The sequence below is a fragment of the Vicugna pacos genome, chromosome 18 (assembly GCF_048564905.1).
Source record: "Vicugna pacos chromosome 18, VicPac4, whole genome shotgun sequence".
NCBI lineage: Eukaryota > Metazoa > Chordata > Mammalia > Artiodactyla > Camelidae > Vicugna > Vicugna pacos.
In genome coordinates, this window is record NC_133004.1 from 20,668,909 (window position 1) to 20,690,551 (window position 21,643).

The 21,643-nt window shown below is 40.9% G+C and overlaps 1 protein-coding gene across 1 annotated transcript in view; it reads left to right on the forward strand.

Moving 5' to 3' along the window:
• Positions 1 to 21,643, forward strand: part of LOC102537301 (ATP-binding cassette sub-family A member 17-like) — a 72,618-nt gene that overhangs the window by 14,633 nt on the left and 36,342 nt on the right. Inside the window, exons 2-5 of the mRNA XM_072942138.1 lie at positions 5,725 to 5,854; positions 9,068 to 9,222; positions 12,347 to 12,502; positions 12,797 to 13,021. Of these exons, the coding sequence (XP_072798239.1) occupies positions 5,725 to 5,854; positions 9,068 to 9,222; positions 12,347 to 12,502; positions 12,797 to 13,021 (666 nt within the window). The remainder of the gene's footprint in view (positions 1 to 5,724; positions 5,855 to 9,067; positions 9,223 to 12,346; positions 12,503 to 12,796; positions 13,022 to 21,643) is intronic.

Consider the following 21,643-nt stretch of genomic DNA (forward strand, 5'->3'; position numbering starts at 1 on the left):
GAGACTAGGGCAGAGAAAATACATTTGAAGAGATGGTGGCGAAACCTGTTCTAAAACTGGATTTTAGGAAGCTCAGCAAATCCCAAATAAGATTAACAGTAAATATACATTAGACATACCAATATAAAGCTGAACGCACCAGAGGGCAAGAGAAAAATCTTAAAAGTAGCCTGAGGGAAAAAGACAAGTTGCTTTTCAAAAGAGCCTAAAGACAGTAGTTTTATACATTGCATAAAATAATAATAATGATAATGATGTCTTTAGGGTTTTTAAAGAGATAGAATTAAAATACGTAAGAGGGATTTTGACGCGATTAAAGTCAGAAATCAACAGGGATAAATATTTTCTGGAAGGAGAGTAAGGATATTGATTAACTTTAGACTTTGCTAAATAAAATAAACCTAGTAATTCGTTACTGAGCCAACCAGGAAAAGGCTAGAAACAGTGTATAACTTTCAAATCTAATAGAGAGAGGATGGAGTAACTAAAAGATTGGTTGGGTCAAGATCAAGGGGGATGGGAAGAGGAATTCTGTCACGTGGCCACTTCAAATGCAAGAGAGACTGAGAAGTCAGGAAACAGGTCCATCATACTTGATGTAGAACTATCATGATCAAACAGATGTGTGGGCAGGGGAAGTTTGCCAAATTCCTTTCAGCAGCGCCCTGCTCTCAAACATAATTAAATCAACTGTGGAAAGAAGTAACATCTAACTCCTACCCAATCCAAACTCCAGCAGTTTTTTTTAATGGAACTTGAGCTGATTCTCAAATTTAAATGAGAGTATAAGGACCAAGAATAGCCAGGAGCTCTTGAGGAAGAACAAGGTAAGTAAACTTGTTTTGCTGGATTTCGTGATTTATCATAAAGCAATAGTAATTAAGATTATGGTTGACAAATAGACTGATAGAACAGAAAAGAAAGGCCAGACAAACGCATTGTTAAATGTCAGAGATGATACTTCAGAGCAGTGGGATTTAATAAATGATGGTGAAGTAACTAAAGAAGCTTATGGAAAAAACTGAAATTGGACTCCTAATTCACACCATACACAGAAATCAATTCCAGTGTCAAAAAACTATAAGGTTTTTTGGAGATGATATAGGAGAGTACATTCATGTACTTGAAGTAGGAAGGATTTCTTACATAAGACACAAAAATAACTAACCATACAGAAAAGACAGATAAATATGACATTAAAACTAAGACACCATGAAGAGAATGAAAAGAGAAACTACAGTGTAGGAGAAGATATTTGAAACCCATTTAACCTACAAAAAGCTTGTATCCAAAATATTTTAAAATTCATAAAATCAATTAAGAGTCATACTTTGTAGTGAAAAAAATGGGCAAAAAGACTAGAATAGGTACTTCTTGAAAAAGTATATCCAAATAGCTAATAAACATATGTAAGCTAGAAGAAGATGAAATGACATATTTCAAGTGCTGAAAGAACCCTGTCAACTCAGAATTCTATCCAGGGGAAATTTAGGAAAAAATGAAGACTCTCTCAAGTAAACAAAAGTAACAGAATTGTGATTGCTAGGAGACATCACAAGAAATGTTGAGTTCTTCAGGCAAAAACAATATCATATCAGACAGAAATTTGGATCTACACAAAGGAATTAAGAACACTAAAAATGGAAAACACAATTTATTCTGTCTTCTGGGAGGTTTTTTTGGCTCTAAAAGAGAACTGACTATCTAAAGCAAAAACAGTAGCAATGGTGGGGAGGATGTAGCTCAGTGGTAGAGTGCATGCTTAGCATGCATGAGGTCCTGGGTTTGATCCCCAGTACCTCCATTAAATAAGTAAATAAAAACCAAATTGCCTCCCATCCCCCCAAAAATTAAAAGGTGATGCATGCTACCTGCTGTCTGGCAGCAGATGCAGGGTATCTTGGATACTTTAAATGAGAATCTCAGTCAACTTGCATTCAGATCAGACGCACGGCATCCCATAGGACACTTAACTTTATGCGCAGCCAGCAATTGATCCCAAGCCCTTCCTCAGCACTTTCCTTTCTTTGAGGAATATGTATGTATTGAGCACCTGTAGCATGTGAGGCCCTGGGTCACATGTTGGAGATACTGAGATAGAAGATAGTCCCTGGCTCCAAGCTGGGGCCAGCAATAAGCAAGCAGGTTCAAAGTGCAGATGCTCAGGGTTAGCACAGCGTGACCCAGATGCACGAGGGTTAGGCATGTAACCCAAAGAGAGTGAGTATGCATGCTGACCTTTGAAATAAGAATCAGCCGAGCAAAGAAAGTGGGGAAGAACAGGAAGGGCTCTCCAGGCAGCATGTGCAGGAGTGTGGAGATGTGTCTCGGATGAACACATTTCTACTTCTGGTGCCAACAAACCAGTTTGGCAATAATAAAAATGTTTTATCTCATAGAAGAATCTAACAACTAGCTTTTCCTTTCCTGCGCCTAGCTTGTGTCCCTGAACACCCTAGACACAAATAGCCCAGTCTTCTCATTGGCCTGGCCTCCGACTGCTTGATTGGAAAGTTCTGGTATCTATTCTCTGTCTTCGATGGGGTGACTGTTTTCCTTCCTTTGGAGCAGGTGTGGGCATCCAGTGGAGGAACATGGGCAGTATAAGAGGAGAGCTTAACTTCACTCAGGTGCTGCTGATGCTTCTACTGGACTCCTTCTTGTATGGCTTGGTGGCCTGGTAAATGGAGTCCATCTTCCCAGGAAAGTATGGTGCACCCAAGCCTTGGTGCTTCTTTCTCATGGTGAGTGCTGATGCTGCTCTTTTACAGGTTGACAGTAGAGTTTTTACAGCTTGTCATCAATATTCCTGTCCCTCTCAGTGTTGGTTGAATCTCAAACTCCTGGAAATCTAAGCAGGGTTCTGTAACCTGGATTCACCCCAAGCCTATCAGCTTGTAGTTGCCAAAGAAGCCTAACTAACAAGGCTCAGTTTTCCTGACTCGCCCCACCGCTGATGCCCTATGCAGAGTCCTCCCAAGAATGCCCGTGGTTGTCTTACGTGTGCCTACTCAATGTCAGGCCCTGCATTCTCCCACAGAGTGCCACCCCAACAGGCTAGAGCCCTCAGGACTCCGAGGCCTTTCCTCTTTGGGCTGTTGGAAAGGCCCTGCAGCTCTCTGAGACCTCTGTGACCCCGGAGTGTGGCCAGGGGGCACAGCTTTCATTGACAACCCCATGAAGCTCTCAGAATCACTTCTCCCCTGTGGTGACTAAATTTTTCTTACAAAGCTGAGCTCATCGTGCCTGATCCCGTCCTCCTGCAGACTTACCCTGACCCTGTCGGAACTGCACAGGTATGCACTTTGGGCCTTGGCAAAGGCTGCTACACTTGCCCTTCTTGGTATGTGGAGAATTGGGTAGATTGTTAACTCCAGTATTTCGCCAGGCCTCAGCCCACAGGGATGCCAATTGCTGACATGACAGCTTTCCCAGTATGCCAGGAACGTGGACATGAGACATCTTTTGTTGTTCCATCTTCCCTCTGGACCATGGGTTGTAGGTTGAAATGCAGTGTATTAGTAGTGAAGTGAGTCGTGAACAAATTGCTTGGCTTCTTCAGGCGCCATTACGTGTTCGATACCAGGAAGCTCTGGTGCGCAACACTGGGATAGGGGTGGGGTTGGCGGGAGGGAAGCATGAGAATTTAATTTGCCAAAATATTTATCTTCCAGAAGAAGAAAGTCAGTTCACCTAAATGTATTTATGTAAGTTGGCTTCCTCTCTAGCCCTCCCACTGGCGTGGACAATCTATATCCCTTACGAAATCAGTGCTAGACTTGGGGAATCCTCAGAAAGCTCTGAAAGGCACGTTCATTCAGGAAGAGCCTACCGATTTGATGAAAGGAATTGAAATCCAACATCTGTACAAGATATCAGCTCACAATTCTTCTTCCAAAAACTTGAGAAATGTGCACAGAGGCTTCTGTTTCAGTCTGACAGTGGTTACAAGGTACATTTCATGATAGGTTTTAATTCCATTCTATAATGTTACCCTCAAAATTAGGAGTATAACGTAAAGTGTCCTGTTTTCTGTCATAAAGTTAAATGACTGGATGGAGGGTCTAGATAATCTCTCTTGAAACAGTCTTGCATGTGCCAAACACCTCTTGCCAGGGATACCCTGGACCTTAGCCATTGGATGGCTACCTTTGTTTTGCCAGCAGTTTTTACAAAACCACATCAAACAGTAAACCAGATTTCACGGTTGTCTTCCAAATGCAGAACTGTTTGCTCTTTCACCAGTGTTTGCTGAGCCCTGCACTGGCTAAGGACTCCCCCAGAAGGATGTCTGGATGTAAGCTCTGTACTCTGGCGTGTCCTCCAGAGCATTATTTTTTTGTTTGGAGTGTTCCATTCTTCCAATAGGATGAGCCCAAGGATCGGTGGTGTCCTCTGTATGACTGATGCTGTATGACTGATGCTGTAGTCAAAGTGCCAGCTCCTTACTTTGCATCACCTTCCTCTGCCTGCGGGATCAAGTGGATCACATCCTAGCCCAGGGCATTCATGGCAAGCATGGTCATTCCAGCTCCTTCACATACTGTGGTAGCAGCTGGGGATGCTCCAGGCTTCACCCAATTTGCTGTGACTTAAAAAGGCAGGGATTTTGTTTTCTTTTTCCACACAAAAAGCAGTCTGCAGGCTCGTGGTTCTGGCCTGATTTCAGCTGCTCAACAAAGCCGTTCCAGCTCTTTCTGCTCACTTGCTTTCACTGAGTTTCCCTGGGCCAGTGGAAGCATGTAGCTTTCATCTCTGTGCTTATCAGTTCAGGGTGGCAAGACAGCTGCTGCAGCTCATTTATAGGGAAAGACAAGAGCAAAGGGTGTTCTTGTGGAGAGATTTTTTTTCCTTCTTTCTTTTTTGCCCTTCAGTAGATCATCCTATATTCTTACTGCCCAGAAGTCTGTCACATGTCCACCTCTGCAGAAGAGGGACTGAGAAGTCAGGGAAGAGGACTGTCATACTTGATTTAAAATAACCACCACCAAATGGATGTGGGAGGAGAGGAATTTGCCAAATTCCTTTCAGCGGCACTTTGCTCCTAAACACAATTAGATAAATTGTGGGAAGAAGTGCTGCGTCCCACCCAACTGTAGTGTCTGCACTCCAGACCTGGAGTCCAGCCCGAATGCAGTCAGACAGGACAGAAACTGTCTGAGGCGTGTACTGAAGTGTGATGTTGTTTCTGAGAGTGGCAGTGTGGGTGATTTTATTTTCTTCCTTATATCCTTATGTATGAATCACTTACACAATAAGAAAAAATAAATGGTATTTAAAATACTGGAAACATTTGATTTAGAGAACAGGCCTCTCTGTCTGGGATTCTCTCCGTAGATCAACACCTCCCACAAGAGGCGGCCCCTTTTTCAGGGGCTTAGCCAGGTAATGCAGAACAAGGTGTAGCTCGAGAAGCAGGGAAAAGATGTTCTGTTTGAGCTCTGAGCCCTTCGTCCTTGAGCTCTGGCCTCTGTGGCTCTGGTGCTGTACTACCAGGTTCCAGAGGCCACAGAGGCCCCCCTGGCATTGCTCCCAGTCAGGTTCCTCAGTAGCTCCAGGAAGCTAAACTCTGACACAAGGGCTCCTTTTATAGCTGTCCACTTGGATTCCTGCTGATGAACTTAGAAGGGAAGTTGGTGTGGGTGCCCGACCTGTCATAGGTTCTTCAGAAATGCCACGTGTGTGTGCACGTTATTTGTTGGTCATACTCTGGCTTTTTCACAGGTGTTTTACAAGGGAAGGGATGAACACATAGCAGTCAAAGATCTGACCATGAATCTGTACCGGAGGCAGATCACTGTTCTCCTGGGACACAATGGATCAGGCAAAACCACCACTTGCGGCATGCTCACAGGTATACGTGTGGGGTCAGCCCTCCTGAGGAACCCTGAAGAAACTGTTGAACAGATCTAGATTTTTGGCTCCATTGCCCCTTATTAGATTTCACTGACATTTTTGTTTGTTGTTTATTGTTTGCTTATTTGGGTTTTTTTTTTAACCATCTATGAAGTACCTGATTGTTCACATTATCCTGTACTGGGGAAAAGAAATCTTTGACTCAGTCAGTTGGAGAAACTTAACATTCATACACTATCAAGAAGCCATGGACACTATTTCGAATGTGTCTTTCCAGGTAGAACTTCCAGGTACAGTGAGGCACCATTAATCTCTCAACCCAACAATTCATCCATTTACTTTTGATTGTCAGGGGCATTTTAGAATGATACCTGGTGAATTATTCTAAAATTATTTGTTTCAGAATAATTTGTATGTCTAAATAATTCTTTTTTATTGAAGTATAGTCAGTTTACAATGTTGTGTCAATTTCTGGTGTACAGCATAACGTTTCAGTCATGCATATACCTACATATATTCATTTTCACATTCTTTTTCATTATAGGTCACTACAAGATACTGAATATAGTTCCCTGTGCTATACCTAAGAAACTTGTTGTTTATCTATTTTATATATAGGCCTAAATAATTATGTCACATTCCATCAACTAAAATAATATTCTGATATTTGAAAACTCATTCATTCAAGAAATATATATTTATTGAAGGCTTAACCTGTGTAAAGCTCTATATGAAACCAGTGAGATGCATTTCCAGATTTCAAGGATCTCTGAAAGCCAACCAGCTCTTCTGTGTTGCATACCGAACCGCAAACTGCTGGGAAGCTTTGAGCACTTCAGAGTCAGGCTGCCGTGATTCTTCTCAGAGGTTGCCAATGCACTTTCCATTGGAGACATTTGAAGAGCAGCAATATTGTGAAGCTTAGTCTGTGGTGCCTTTGGTTTTGGGACTTTAAAAACCAAGTTTCAGCCCATCAGACACACACACTGGGTGGGCTATGGGTGAAGCAGGACTAGGGACTGAACGTGGCCAGTTTCTGGGACTGAGGTGGAGTAGTGTCGCTGGGTGGGTGGTCCTCACTCAGGTATAGGCACTGCTGCTCCTGGCAGCATGACCATTTAGGAAAGGCCACCCTTCCTATGTAGACTTGTGAGGTCCTCGGTTCCTGCAGGGTGTTCCAGCTAGATGCCGGGCTAAGTGATCAAGGAGGTAAGTCTAGTACGAGCACTGAAAAAGGAGGCCAACTGATGTAAACACTCCACAGGCTCTCCCCTGTTACCTTCCCTTTTATTGTGTTCCCCCATACTCATCACAGTCGTACTCATCCCCTATCCCTCACCCCAGGATACCTGTTCTGTTAATTTCTGGATCCACAGTGCCTGGGACAGTGCTTGGCAAAGGATAAGCACTCAATAAATACCACTGAATGAATGACTGAATGAGTTAATTAACATAATTGCCAATTCTGCCAAAATGCAGACCATGAATGATACATCAGAGAAACAGTCATGGCTTTCTACTGGCAGTGACAGGGCGTAGAAAAAAGCCAGTGCTGCCCTGGAGAAAGTGACTCCGCTGAAGGACACAATGAGATTCAGTAGCCCTGAAGATGCTGAGCTGGGAAGGGAAAACCTGGGTGATTGCTCGGGACAGCAGACATTGAGGGGCTTCTACCTCATATTGTTTGCAGAGAGGCCCAAAATTTAGTATAGGAATGTTTTGTGTTTTAAGCCCTATTTCTCCACCCAGTAAAGTTATGTGGTTTTTAGTTCTTCTATGAGTTCTTCTACTTAGTTATTCCATTGTTATGATTATGCCTGAGAAGACTTTTACATTCATTGTAGAGTAGTATCGCTTTTTTTCCTCAATGATGGATGCTTTATTATCCCAGCCAAAGTGGAAGAACTAAAAACCCCAGTCAGTGGGTAGTCTGGCAGTCAGTATCAAAAACCTTTAAAGTCTTGTCCCCTTTTTGACCTACCAGATCTACTTGTATTGGTTTAGTTAGAAAATAATTGGGGAAGCAAGCAAAATTACATCACATGTTTATGCTTGTGAAAAATTGCAAATAACCTAAGTATCTACCAGTGACGGTTGAATAAATAAATAGGATATATTCATAATAGCAAAATCTTAAATATTATATAGATTTTGTTGATGTGGACAAATGGCCTCAATACATTGCTGTATGAAAAAGCCAGCTAAAAAACCAAAATTTATATTTTCTCATTTTTGCTGAAGATTAATATGATATGTGAGTCAGCATATGCATAAAAAATACATAAAGCTATATAGTACAATATTAACAGTGGTTATGTTTTAATTATGGGACTTGTATAACCTTTGTTTTCTTTCTTTTGTGTGTGTGTGTGTGTGTGTGTGTGTGTGTGCGCCAATCCAAGTTTTTTTTTTAATTGAAGTACAGTTACAATGTGTCAATTTCTGATACACAGCACAATGTCCCAGTCAAGCAAATACATAGTATATTCACTTTTATATTCTTTTTCATTAAAGGTTATTACAAGATATTGTATATAGTTCCTTGTGCTATACAGAAATAACTTTTTTTAAATCTTTTTTTATATATAGTGGCTATACCTTTGTTTTCTTATACTTTCTTCTCCAAACCTTGTTGCATAGACATTTATTGCCCCTTTTCAATCTTAAAAATATACTTGGAATAAGAAAATGAGAATAAAGACAAAGATATGCAGATGAGCAGCCAGCCAAGTTTTACACTGACATACCTTTGGTAGGGCGTGGAATCATTCATTGGTTCACTGGGATTTATTGGGAATTTATTGGGAACCAGAGATAAATCAGTTATGGATCGTGCCTTCAAGGATCCCAAGTTGAACTGTTAGATGCCCAAAATACTTTTCTTCTTGATCATTTACTTATACGTCTGTATCATTACTTAATGCTTAATAGCAATGTAATTTGCTTTACAAACGGCTATGTGTGTTTTTTTCACTTAACCCAATTGGAGCTCCTCAAAAGCAGCATCTCCTATCTCTACTATCCCCAAATGTCCTTGTACACTGTCATAGAACACAGGATCCTTGGATGTTACTGACTGACTGTGACAAGAAGAATAGGGTGGTATGTGTGAGAACAAGCAAACAAAGCAGAGGGCATCATTAAGCCTTTGTGCTGCTGTGGCTCTGACTGACGGTGACTTCAGGATATTATGTCTTCCACTTGCTTCTAGGTCTTATTCCCCCTTCAGGTGGACAGGCATACATCAATGGATGTGAAATTTCGCAAAACGTGGTTCAAATCCAGAAGAGCATGGGCTGGTTCCCCCAACATGACATCTTGTTTGATAACTTGACAGTAGCAAAGCATCTTTATTTCTACGCTCAGGTGAGTCAGTGGGTGATAGACTTGGGGATGGTAAGATAGCCTGCAGCAGTCTGACTCAACTTGCTCAGAGGGACTTGACACCTCTTATGGATACTATTCCCTAAACAGTCAGGAAAAGGGATGGGTGTGGCATTTAAGATTTTTGAGTTAAAGAGTTCTAAAAGGTAATTTTAATTTTATGTATTTACTTTTTGGGGAGAAAATTCACATAACATAAAATTCATCATTTTGCTTATTTTACAATGTAAAATTCAATAATTTAAAAAATTGTATTCACAATGCTGTTCAACAACCACCACAATTTAATTTCAGAGCATTTTCATCACCCTAAAAAGAAAACTTGGATCCATTAGCAGTCACTCCCCATTATTCCTTTCCCCTAGCCCCTGGCAACCACTAATCTGCTTTCTGTCTCTATGGATTTGACTATTTTGAATAGTTCATATAAAAGGAATCATACAAAATGTGGCCTTTGGTGTCTGGCTTCTTTCACTTAACATAATGTTTTCCCAATTTATCCATGTAGTAGCCAATATCAATACTTCACTCCTTTTAATGACTGAATAATACTCCATTGTATGGAATTGTATGCCACATTTTGGTCATCCTTTCATCAGTTGATGGACATCTGGGTTGTCTGTACCTTTTGGCTTTATGAATAGTGCTGCTATGAATATTAGTCTTCAAGGTTTTGTTTAAATACCTATTTTCAGTTCTTTTGGATAGACCTAGGAGTGAAATTTACAGGTCATAAGGTTTAACTCTGCCTTTAACTTTTTCTTTTTACTTTTTGAGGAACTTACATTTTAGTAGCTATGAAATGGTATCTCATTGTGGTTTTGATTTGCATTTTCCTGATGACTAATGATATGAAATGTCTTTTCATTGGCTTATTGATCATTTGTTTATTTCTTTGGAAAAATGTCTATTCAAGTCTTTTGCCCATTTTTCAGTTGGGTTGCTTAGCTTTTTATAGTTGAGTTGTGAGAGGTTTTTTTTATATATTCTAGATATTAGACCATTACCAAATATATGATTTACAGAAAATTTCTCCCATTCTATGAATTATCTTATCCCCTTGTTGATAATGCTCTTTGATGCACAAAAGTTTTAAATTTTGACAAAATTCAATTTATCTATTTTTTCTTTAGTTGCTTATGCTTTTGATGTCATATTTTAAAAAACACTGCCTAGGATTTACACCTATGTTTCTTTCTAAGAGTTTCGTAGTTTTAGCTCTTACATTTAGGTCTTTGATTCATTTTGAGCTGATTTTTTTTACATGGTGTGAGGTAGGGGTCAAATTCATTCTTTTGCATGTGGATAGCCAGTTGTCCAGCACCACTGGACTGAGACTATTCTTTCCCCACTGAATGGTCTTGGCACATATATGGTCACGTCTGGGAGAGTCTCAAGTGAAAAGCTTCTGTGTCCTCAGAATGCATCACCCTCCTAAGCACAGCACTATATAGAGGGTAACTCACCTAAGATTCAAGTGTCCAGTTTTTATTGGAGTTTCATTACATAGGCATGAATGATTGAATCATGGGCCTCATGACTGAACTCAATCTGCAGCCTTCCCCTGCCAGCAGGTTGAGAGGTCAGATTGATATCATGGCTCAAAACCTCAACCCTCTAATCACATAGGTTGGTCTTTTGGGTGCAACCAGCCCAGATCCTGTGTCACTTCATTAGCATAAATTCAGGTGTGGCCTGAGGGTACTACCATAAATAACAAAGACACTCCTATCATTCCAAGGATTTAGAGGCCCCTCCCAGTAACTGGGGACAAAGGCCAGCCAGATTCTTTATTATATCATACTTACCCATTAATTTTCTTTTAATTGAAGTACAATCAATTACAGTGTCAATTTCTGCATGCATATACATATATATTCATTTTCATATTTTTTCATTAAAGGTTATTACAAGATATTGAACATAGAAAAACTTTTTAAAATCTATTTTTATATATAGTGGCTATCATTTGTAAATCTCAAACTCCCAAATTTATCCCTTCCCCTTCTTTCCCCAGTAACCATAAAATTGTTTACTATGTCTGCAAGTCTGTTTCTGCTTTGTAGATGAGTTCATAGTGTCCCTTTCTTTTTTTTTTTTTAGATTCCACATATGAGTGATATCATATGGTATTTTTCTTTCTCTTTCTGGCTTACTTCACTTAGAATGACGATCTCTAGGTCCATCCATGTTTCTGCAAATGGCATTATTTTATTCTTTTTTATATATTGACTCTCCCATGCATTCCTGGGATAAATCCCACTTGGTCATGGTGTATAATCCTTTTAATATGCTGCTGTATTTAATATTATTAAGTCATATATTTACATGGTTCAAAATGCAAAAGCTTTTTGTCCATCCCTTTCCCTGATGGTAGTAAGTTTCTTATGTATGTTTCTTGTGTATTGTTTATGTATATACAGTAGTCCCCCCACCTTATTCCCAAGGGATTCATTCCAAGACCACCAGTGGATGCCTGAAATCTCAGATGATATCAAACCCTATATATACTATTTTTCCCTATACATACATACCTATAACAAAGTTTCATTTATAAATTAGGCACAGTAAGACATCAACAGCTATAACTAATAATAACATTGAACAGTTACAACAATATACTGGAATCAAAGTTACGTGAATGTGGTCTCTCTCTCTCCAAATATCTTACTGTACTATACTTACCGGTTTCCCTGTGTTGATGTGAGATGATAAAACTCCTACGTGATGAGATGAAGTGAGGTGAATGAGGTAGGCTTTGTGATTTGTATTAGGCTCTTGACCTTCTGATGTATCTTCAGAAGGAGGCTTGCCTGCTCCAGATGATCCCAGATCACCAAGTCATGATGATGTTGGTGCTGCGGCTCCCGAGCAGGACAGAGCAGAATGACATGAGATACCAGGGTTCAAGATACTCACAGTGGTGCACAATTTAAAATTTATGAGTTGTTTATTTCTGGAGTTTTTCATTTAATATTTCCAGACCACAGTTGACTGTGGGGAAACCTCAGATAAGGGGAGTTCTACTGTACAAGCAAAATGTCTGTTGGGTGGGCCAGCCTCCCATCAGAAGCCCCTGTGAGATCTCTGTCCCCTGCTGTTTCAGCTGAAAGGCTTGTCGCACCAGAAGTGCCCTGAAGAAGTCGAACGCATGCTGCACGTCGTCGGTCTGGAGGACAAGCGGGACTCCCGGAGCAGGTTCCTGAGTGGGGGGATGAGGCGCAAGCTCTCCATCGGCATCGCCCTCATAGCGGGCTCCAAGGTACAGGGGCAGCGGGGCCTGGGATCCTGGCCAGGGCCCCCACAGGCAACAGACAAACACGATGAGCAGCAGGGTCCAGAAGTATTGCCTTCCAGCTCCCATTTGGCCTGGGCTTGCTGCAGGCCTGCCAGCCATGGCCCAGGCACCTCAGCCCTGGATGCCCTGGATGGGCGGTTTGGTGGATGGTACTGCTGCATCTTCATAGACCTCAAGCCACACAGGGCCTATAGCCCAGCAGTCTGGGCCTGGAACACGGCTCTGCCATCATCACAAGGCTGTTCCTCTGCCCTCCAGGTGCTGATGCTGGATGAACCCACCTTGGGCGTGGACACCATCTCTAGGAGGGCCATCTGGGCCCTTCTTCAGCAGCACAAGACTGACTGCAACATCCTGCTGACCACCCACTTCATGGATAAGGCCGATCTGCTGGGGGACCACATCGCCATCATGGCCAAGGGGGAGCTGCAGTGCTGCGGGTCATCGCTGTTCCTCAAACAGAAATACGGTGAGCGGCCAGCGGTGGGCAGTGGGGCGGGGTCTGTTTCATTTAGGGTCAGCGTTGTTGGTCCCGTGTGCTGGACAAAGTGCCCACTGTTAACTTTCCTGAAAGGCCCTGAGATCAGACAGGGAGAGGCCTTTTCTAGATGTCCTGTTCTGCTGCCTCTGGACAGAGACCCAAGGCCCCAGGCAGAAGGAGTTGTGAGAATGAGGAAGGAATAAAGCAAAAAGAATGTCTGAGAATGTGAGTCAGAAGGCCTGTGATTGAGTTCCACTCTGCAAGTTTACTGCCTCTTCATCCTGGTGGCCAAATTGATCCATTCTTTTTTAGCCTTAGTTTGCTCATCTATACAGTGGAGATTAAGATACCATGTTCCTCAAAGAGTGAGATAGTGCATGCAAAATTGTGAGTTATTTCCACAACTGGTTGTACTCCTCATTGGCGTCCGACCACAGACATCCTCCCCTGTTGTCCTTGACCCCATACCTCTCGGTTTCCTCTTATGTCTCTGGCTGCTCCTTTGCATCACCTCTAAACATGGAAGTGCCTCAGCTGCTTCACTTTTTCTTTAATGCCCACTGACTTAGTGATCTCATCCAGTGTCCTGGCTTCTCTGTGCTGAAAACTGTATGTATCTCAACTGAACTCCAGGTTTGTGTATCTAACTGCCTACTCCACACCTCCACGTAGATGGTGAATGGACCTGTCAGACTTGTCCAAAGCCTGTGCAGAGCTGAGCTCCAGCTCTTTACAACCAAGCCCTCTCCCCCACAGTAAAGCAGCTCTGTTCTTCTAGAAGCTTGATCAAAACCTTGGAGGCTCCCTAATCCTCTCTCATAGCCCGTATCTGATCCATCTGCAAACCCTAATGACCTCACCTTCCTCCCATCTCTACCACTTGCTATCACCCTGGTCCAGGCCTCCATCCCCCTACCTAGATTATTACAATTGCTTTCTAAGCCACCCCTAGCCTCTGCCCTGTTGTCAGAATGAGCATGTCACTTGCTGAGTCCTCCAGTGACTTTTCGTCCCACTGGGAAGACAAGTCAGAGTCCTTGGCCTGGTCCTGTTACCCCGACTGCACTTCCTAATGCTCTTCTGCTTCCTTGCTCTGCTCCTGCCTCATGGCCCCGTGCTGAACCAGCATGCCAGGCCTGCTCCTTCCTCCAGGCCTGCGTGTTGCCATGCCTCCTATTCCGCAGGTCTCCAGTCCTTATACAGATGTCACAGTGAGGCCTTCCTCGTGACCCTGTTTAAAATCACAATCCCTGATACTCTGTATCACCTTCCTTGTTCATCTTTCTCCTCAGCATTTGTCACTAATAGTCTATATTTTTTGCTTATCTGTCTTATTATCTATCTCACATCCCTTTAGTAAAAGCCCTTTGAGAGTAGGGAGTTTTGACTATTTGGCCCACTGCTATATGCTCAGTACCTAGAAGAGTGCCTGTCACATCATAAGAGCTCAATAAGTGTTTGTTGAATGACTACATTGCTAGCAATGTAGTAACAAGCATTTCTAGTAATTTCTGAAAGAATGTTTATGATACCATAAGGTAGCTATCCTCAAAAATACAATTTAATTATGATAGAGGTATCTTTATTCTTAACCTTACTGTTCAAGGCCCCTGTCTACTAAGTTTTCACTTCCCCACATTAGTTATCCCTGAAAGGGAGTGTTGCTGTTAATGCAGCCTTTCTTTGTGTTGCCTAGCATTGCTAAATGTGCTATTATCACCTCCCAACCATGGAATAGAAGGTAAGACTCTTAAGAATAGCATTACAGACCTTCAGAGGCATGTTCTTTGTGGTTTAAATTTGACTCCATGGGGCCCTCCAGCTTTTCTTTCCTGTGTCCAGAGCTGTCCTTTTCTAAGCTACAGAACACTAAATGTGGCTATAAAGAATGAACTGTTTCATGTGCAGGATATTATATGACTTTAGTGAAAAAATCTGATTGTAACACAGAGACAGTTTCTCATCTGATTTGTCATCACATACCAAATGCAATTTACCAGCCTAGCACTGGAGAAGAAATAACATTTATACTTCCTCAAGAGAGCACGCACAGGTATGGACCCAAGAGGACTGGAGTGATAGCTTGCATGTACCGGATGTCCCTGCCCTCACCAAGGGCACTATTCTGTAGTGATCTGGATCCTCGGGCCTTTGGTACTTCCTAGAGAGACACCACATCCCAGCTAGAGTGCACCTGAAAATACAGGACTCTGATCATGTCACTTCCCTCCTTAAAAACCCTTGATGGCTCCAGGTTACCTGCAAGTTAAAGTCGAATTCTTTAATACGGCTTTACAGGGGCCCTTGATTGCGGGTACTCTAATTACCTGCACCTGAGTAACTGAGCTTAGATGAAGATTTTACTTGATTTTTCCATTAACTTACAGCAGGCCCTTGAACAACACAAGTTTGAGGGTAGGTCCGTTTATACATGGATTTTTTTCTTTTTTCTTTTTTTAGCACCTTTATTGTGGTAGATTCCTTTACAGTAAAAGACATATATTTCAGATGTATAATTTGATGAATTCTGATAGATGTATACACCAATGAAACCACTACCACAATCAAGATAGCTAACATTTCCATCACTACCCAAGAGGTGCTAATTTCAAATTCCCAATTTATCTCTTCCCACCTCTGTTACTCCCTGGTAACCATAAGGTTGTTCTCTATGTCTGTGAGTCTGTTTCTGTTTTGTAGAGAAGATCACTTGTGTCTTTTTTCTCATATTCCACATATAGGTGATATCATATGGTATTTTTTATTCTCTTTCTGGTTTACTTCACTTAGAATGACAGTCTCCAGGTCCATCCATGTTGCTGCAAATGACATTATTTTATTTTTTATGGCTGAGTAGTATTCCATCATATCTATCTATCTATCTATCTATCTATCTATCTATCTATCTATCTATCTCATCTTTATCTAGTCATCTGTGGATGGACATTTTGGTTGTTTCCATGTCTTGGCTATTGTAAATAATGCTGATGTGAACACTGTGGTGCATGTGTCTTTTTGAATTATGTTTTCCTCTGGGTATATGCCCAAGAGTGGGATTGCTGGATCATATAGTTTTTTTAAGGAACATCCATACTGTCCTCCATAGTGGCTGCACCAATTTACATTCCCACCAACAGTGTAGGAGGGTTCCTATTTCTCTACACCCCCTCCAACGTTTATCATTTGTGGACTTTTTAATGATGGCCATTCTGACTGGTGTAAAGTGATAGCTCATTGTAGGTTTGATTTGCATTTCTCTAACATCTCTCTTAGTGATGTTGAGCATCTTTTCATGAGCATGTTGGCCATCTGGATGTCTTCTTTGAAGAGATGTCTATTCAGGTCTTCTGCCCAATTTTTGATTTTTTTTTTAAATTAAGCTGTATGGGCTATTTGTATATTCTGGAAGTTAGTCCCTTGTCAGTTGCATTATTTGCAATTATCTTCCCATTCTGTAGGTTGTCTTTGATTTGTTGATGGTATCCTTAGCTGTGCAAAAGCTTTTAAGTTTAATTAGATCCCATTTGTTTATTTTTGCTTTTATTTCCATTACTTTAGGAGCTGGTTCAAAAAAATATTCTTGTGATTTATGCCTATGTTTCCCTCTAGGAGTTTTATAGTATCTGGCCTTACATTTAGGTCTTTCATCCATTTTAAGTTTATGTTTGCATATGGTGTTGGAGAATGTTCAGTCTTTTACTGGTAGCTTCCCAGGTTTCCCAGCACCACTTGTTGAAGAGATTGTCTTTTATCCATTGTATATTCTTGCCTCCTTTGTCATAGATTAATTGACCATAAGTTTGTGGTTTATTTCTGGACATTCTATCCTGTTCCATTGATCTGTGTGTCTGTTTTTGTGCCGGTACCATACTGTTTTGATTACTACAGCTTTGTAGTGTAGTCTGAAGAGAGCATGATTCCCCCAACTCCGTTCTCCTTTTTCAAGACTGTTTTGGCTATTTTTGGAGTACAGGTCCTTTGCCTCCTTGGGTAGGTTTATTCCTAGGTATTTTATTCTTTTTGGTGTGAAGGTAAACAATATTGTTTTCTTAATTTCTTTTTCTGCTACTTTGTTTTTAGCGTATAGAAATGCAACAGATTTCTGTATATTAATTTTGTATCCTGCAAATTTACCAAATTCATTGATGAGCTCTAGTAGTTTTCTGGTTGCTTCTTCAGGTTTGTCTATGTATAGTATTATGTCATCGATGAACAGTGACAGTTTTTCTTCTTTTTTAATTTGAATTCCCTTTACTTCTTTTTTTTTCCAATATCCATCATAGGGGACTATTTATTTATTTATTTATTTTCTCTATCCCTTTACTTTTTTAAAGTTTATTTATTTATGTATTTATTTTACAATACCATACTTGTAAAAATTGAAATATAGTTGATGTACAATATATGTTACAGGTGTACAATATAATGAATCACAATTTTTAAAGGTTATACTCCATTTACAGTTATTATAAAATGTTGGCTATATTCCCATGGTGTAAAGTACATACTTGTAGCTTATTTTATAGCTGATGATTTGTACCTCTTACTCCTCCACTTCCATCTTGCCCCTCCCCATCCCCTCTCCCCACTGGTAACGACTAGTTCATTCTGTGCATCTGTGAGTCTGCTTCTTTTCTGTTATATTCACTAGTTTGTTGTATTTTTTTAGATTCCACGTGTCAGTGATATCTTACAATATTTGTCTTTCTCTGCCTGACTTATTTCACTTAGCATAATGCCCACCAAGTCCATCCGTGCCGTACACCAGAAACTAATATGACATTTTAAATCAACTGTACTTCAATTAAAAAGCAAACAAACAACAACCCATTTAAAATATGGGCAGAAGAACTGAGCAGACAGTTTTCCAAAGGAAATGCTGATGGCCAATAGGAACATAAAAAGCTGCTCAGCATCACTAATATCAGGGAAATGCAAATCAAAATCACAATGAGACACCATCTCACACCTGTCAGAATGGCCGTCATCAAGAAGAACACAATAACAAACGTTGGCAAGGATGTGGAGAAAAGGGAACCCTTGTACACTGTTGGTGGGAATGTAAATTGGTGCAGCCACCTTGGAAAACAATATGGAGGTTTCTCAAAAACCCCAAAACAGAACCACCATATGGCCCAGCAGTTCCACTCCTGGGCATATACCCGAGAAAAACAAAAACACTAATTCAAAAAGATACATACACCCTGCTATTTATAGCAGCATTATTTATAATTGCCAAGACACGGAAGCATCTCAAGTGCACATCAATAGATGAATGGATAAGTAAGATGTGAAAAATAATGTGACAATGAATATATGTATGTTCATGTATAACTGAAAAATTGCGCTCTACACTGGAAATTGACACAACATTGTAAACTGACTATAACTCCATAAAATAAAATTAAAAAAAATAAGATGTAGCATACACATGCAATGGAATACAACTCACCCATAAAAAGGAAGGATATTTTGCCATTTGTGGCCCTTCATTTGCTTTTTTTTTTCACTTCAAAAACCAGAATTTTATTATTGGCATAAACATTTCCATTGCATCAAAACAGCAAAATACATAGAAATAAACTTAACCAAGGAGGTTACTTATAGTCTGAAAACTGTAAAACATTGGTGAAGAAAATTAAAGATGATACAAAGAAACGGAACAATATATTGTGCTTTTGGATTGGAAGAATCAACATTATCAAAATGACCATACTACCCAAAGCAGTCTACAGATCCAATGCAACCCCTGTCAAAATAGTCATGACATTTTTCACAGAACTAGAACAAACAATTCCAAAATTTATATGGAACCAGCAGAGACCCTGAATTGCCAAAACAGTCTTTTGTAGGTCTTTTTTTTCTCTTTCTTCATTTTGTTCTCTTTTCTTGTGATTTGATGACTAGAGAAGTTCTTTTAAGATTTGTTGTAAAGCTGGTTTGGTGGTGCTGAATTCTTTTAGCTCTTGTTTATCTGTGAAGCTTTTGATTTCTCCATCAAATCTGAACAAGAGCCTTGCTGGATAGATATTCTTGGTTGTAAGTTTTCCCCTTGCATCACTTTAAACATATCATGCCACGCCCTTCTGGCCTGTAGAGTTTCTGCTGAAAAATCAGCTGATAACCTTATGGGACTTCCCTTGTATGTTATTACTTGCTTTTCTTTTGCTGATTTTAATATTTTCTCCTTATCCTTAATTTTTGTCAATTTAAATACTATGTACCTTGATGTGTTCCTCTTTCGGTTAATCCTGTGTGGAACTCTCCTTCCTGGACCTGGGTGACTGTTTCCTTTCCCAAGTAAGGGAAGTTTTTGGCTATTATCTCTGAATATTTTCTCAGGTCCTTCCTCTCCCTCTGTCTCTCTGGGACCTCTATAATGTGAATATTAGTGTGCTTCGTGTTGTCCCAGAGCTCTCTTAAACTTTGCTCATTTTTTTCTTTTTTTTTCTTTTTTCTTTTTTCTGTTCTGTGGTAGTGATTTCCACTAATCTGTCTTCTAGTTCACTGATCCATTCTTCTGCCTCATTTAGTGTATTCTTGGTTTCTTCTAGTGTGTCATTCATTTCAGTGATTTTATTCTTCAACTCTGTTTGGGTATTCTTTATATTTTCTAATTCTTTGCTAAAAACTTCCCTCTGTGCATCTATACGTCTCCTGAGTTCTCTGGACATCTTTGCCATAATTACTCTAAACTCTTTCTCAGATAGATTGTCTGTCTCCTCATCACTTATTTCTTCTGGGATTTTTATCTTGTGCCTTGGCCTGAAAGATATTCCTCTGCCACCTCTAATTGTCTAACTTTCTATTTGTATTTTTTAACATATTTTTTATTGAGTTATAGTCATTTTACAATGTTGTGTCAAATTCCAGTGTAGAACACAATTTTTCAGTTATACATGAACATACATATATTCATTGTCACATTTTCTTTCACTGTGAGCTACCACAAGATCTTGTATATATTTCCCTGTGCTACACAGTATAATCTTGTTTATCTATTCTGTATATGCCTGCTTTTAAGTGGGTTAGTTACATTTCTCAACCTTGGAGAAGTGACCCTCTGTGGGAACATCCTATGGGTCCCAGTAGTACACTCCTCTCTTGTCATCCAAGGTTCCGGGTCCAGCTGGTCCCAGGGTAGAGTCTGGCCTGCGCTTGCGAATTCCTTCCACAAGCTTTGGGATTATTGTTTTCTTATGTCAGGTATCTGCCCCCTGGTGGATGAGGCTAGACCAGAGGCTTATGCAGTTTTCCTGGCAGGAGGAGCTGGTGCCTGCCCACTGATGGGTGGAGCTTGGTCCTGGCCCTTTGCTGGGTAGGGATGTGCCTAGGGGCGCTGTCTAGAGGTGGCTCAGGGCTCAGGAAGTCTGCTGATGGGTGGGGCTGCATTCCCACCCAGTATGATGTTTGGCCTGAAGCTTCCCAGCACTTAAGCCTACAGGCTGTTGGGTGGGGCTAGGTCCAGGTTCAAATGACTCAAGCAAGATGTTAGCCTCCAGGAAAGCTCATGTAGATGAACACTCCCTGAAAGTCTGCCACCAGCTTTTATGTCCCTAGGGTGAGCCACATCCACCACCTACCTCCCCAGGAGACCTTCCAAAACCAGCAGGCAGGTCTGGCTCAGGTTCCTGTGAAGTCACTGCCTCTGCCCTTGGACCAGGTGTGCACGAAATTCTGTGCGCGCTTCCCAAGGGAGTGAAGTCTCTGCTTCCCTCAGTCCTGTGTTGCTCTTGGAGTTAAGCCCCAATGGCCTTCAAAACCGGATGTTCTGGAGTCTCCTCTCCTCCAAATGCCGGAACCCTGGCCTGGGGAGCCTGACATGGGGCTCAGAGCTCTCACTCCTTGGAAGGGCCTCTGCAACTTAATTATTCTTCAGCTTGTGGGTCACCCGCCCAGAGGGTATGGAGCCCAATTATAAGGGAAGCACACTCTTCCTACCGTCCCACTGAGATTCCCTCTTTATGTTTCCAGTTGAAGAGGATCTTTTTTGCTAGATTCCAGTCTTTTTTTTTTTTCTGATGGTTGTTTAGCAGTCAGTAATGGTTTTGTTGTAGTCATGAAGAGAGGCCATACATGCATTTTTTCAATAAATAGGCTACTATGGCACTACACTATCCCACTTTGGTTAAATTCATGGATGCAGAACATTAGATATAGAGGATTGACTATAAAGTTACAAGCTCACTTTGGATGTGGGGAGGGAGTAGAGATCAGCACTGTAATTATTTTAGACCACAGATTGCATCCCAACACTTCCCTCTCTCCTTCTCCCCAGTCTCTGTGATGCTTTCAGATAGGAATCTTACCTTATTCTTCATCAAGAAAATAAAAACCACCTAACAAGAACTCTGTTTTATCCCTATCACAAACCTACAAACCTGCTTGCTTCCACACTCATTTTTCTCTTTCTTCCATCTTTTTACAGCTGAGAATATGGTCATTTTCCTATCAAAGACTCATCCTTCAACACCAGCTCAAGATCCCAGCCACCTCACCTTGTCAAGAGTTCACTTCTTTGATTATTTCCTCTCTCATCTACATCACAAGCTTCTCTCTCTTTGGATCATTTCCATGAACATATTAGCAAGCTCTGGAGAAACACCCTCTTGAGCCTGCCTCTC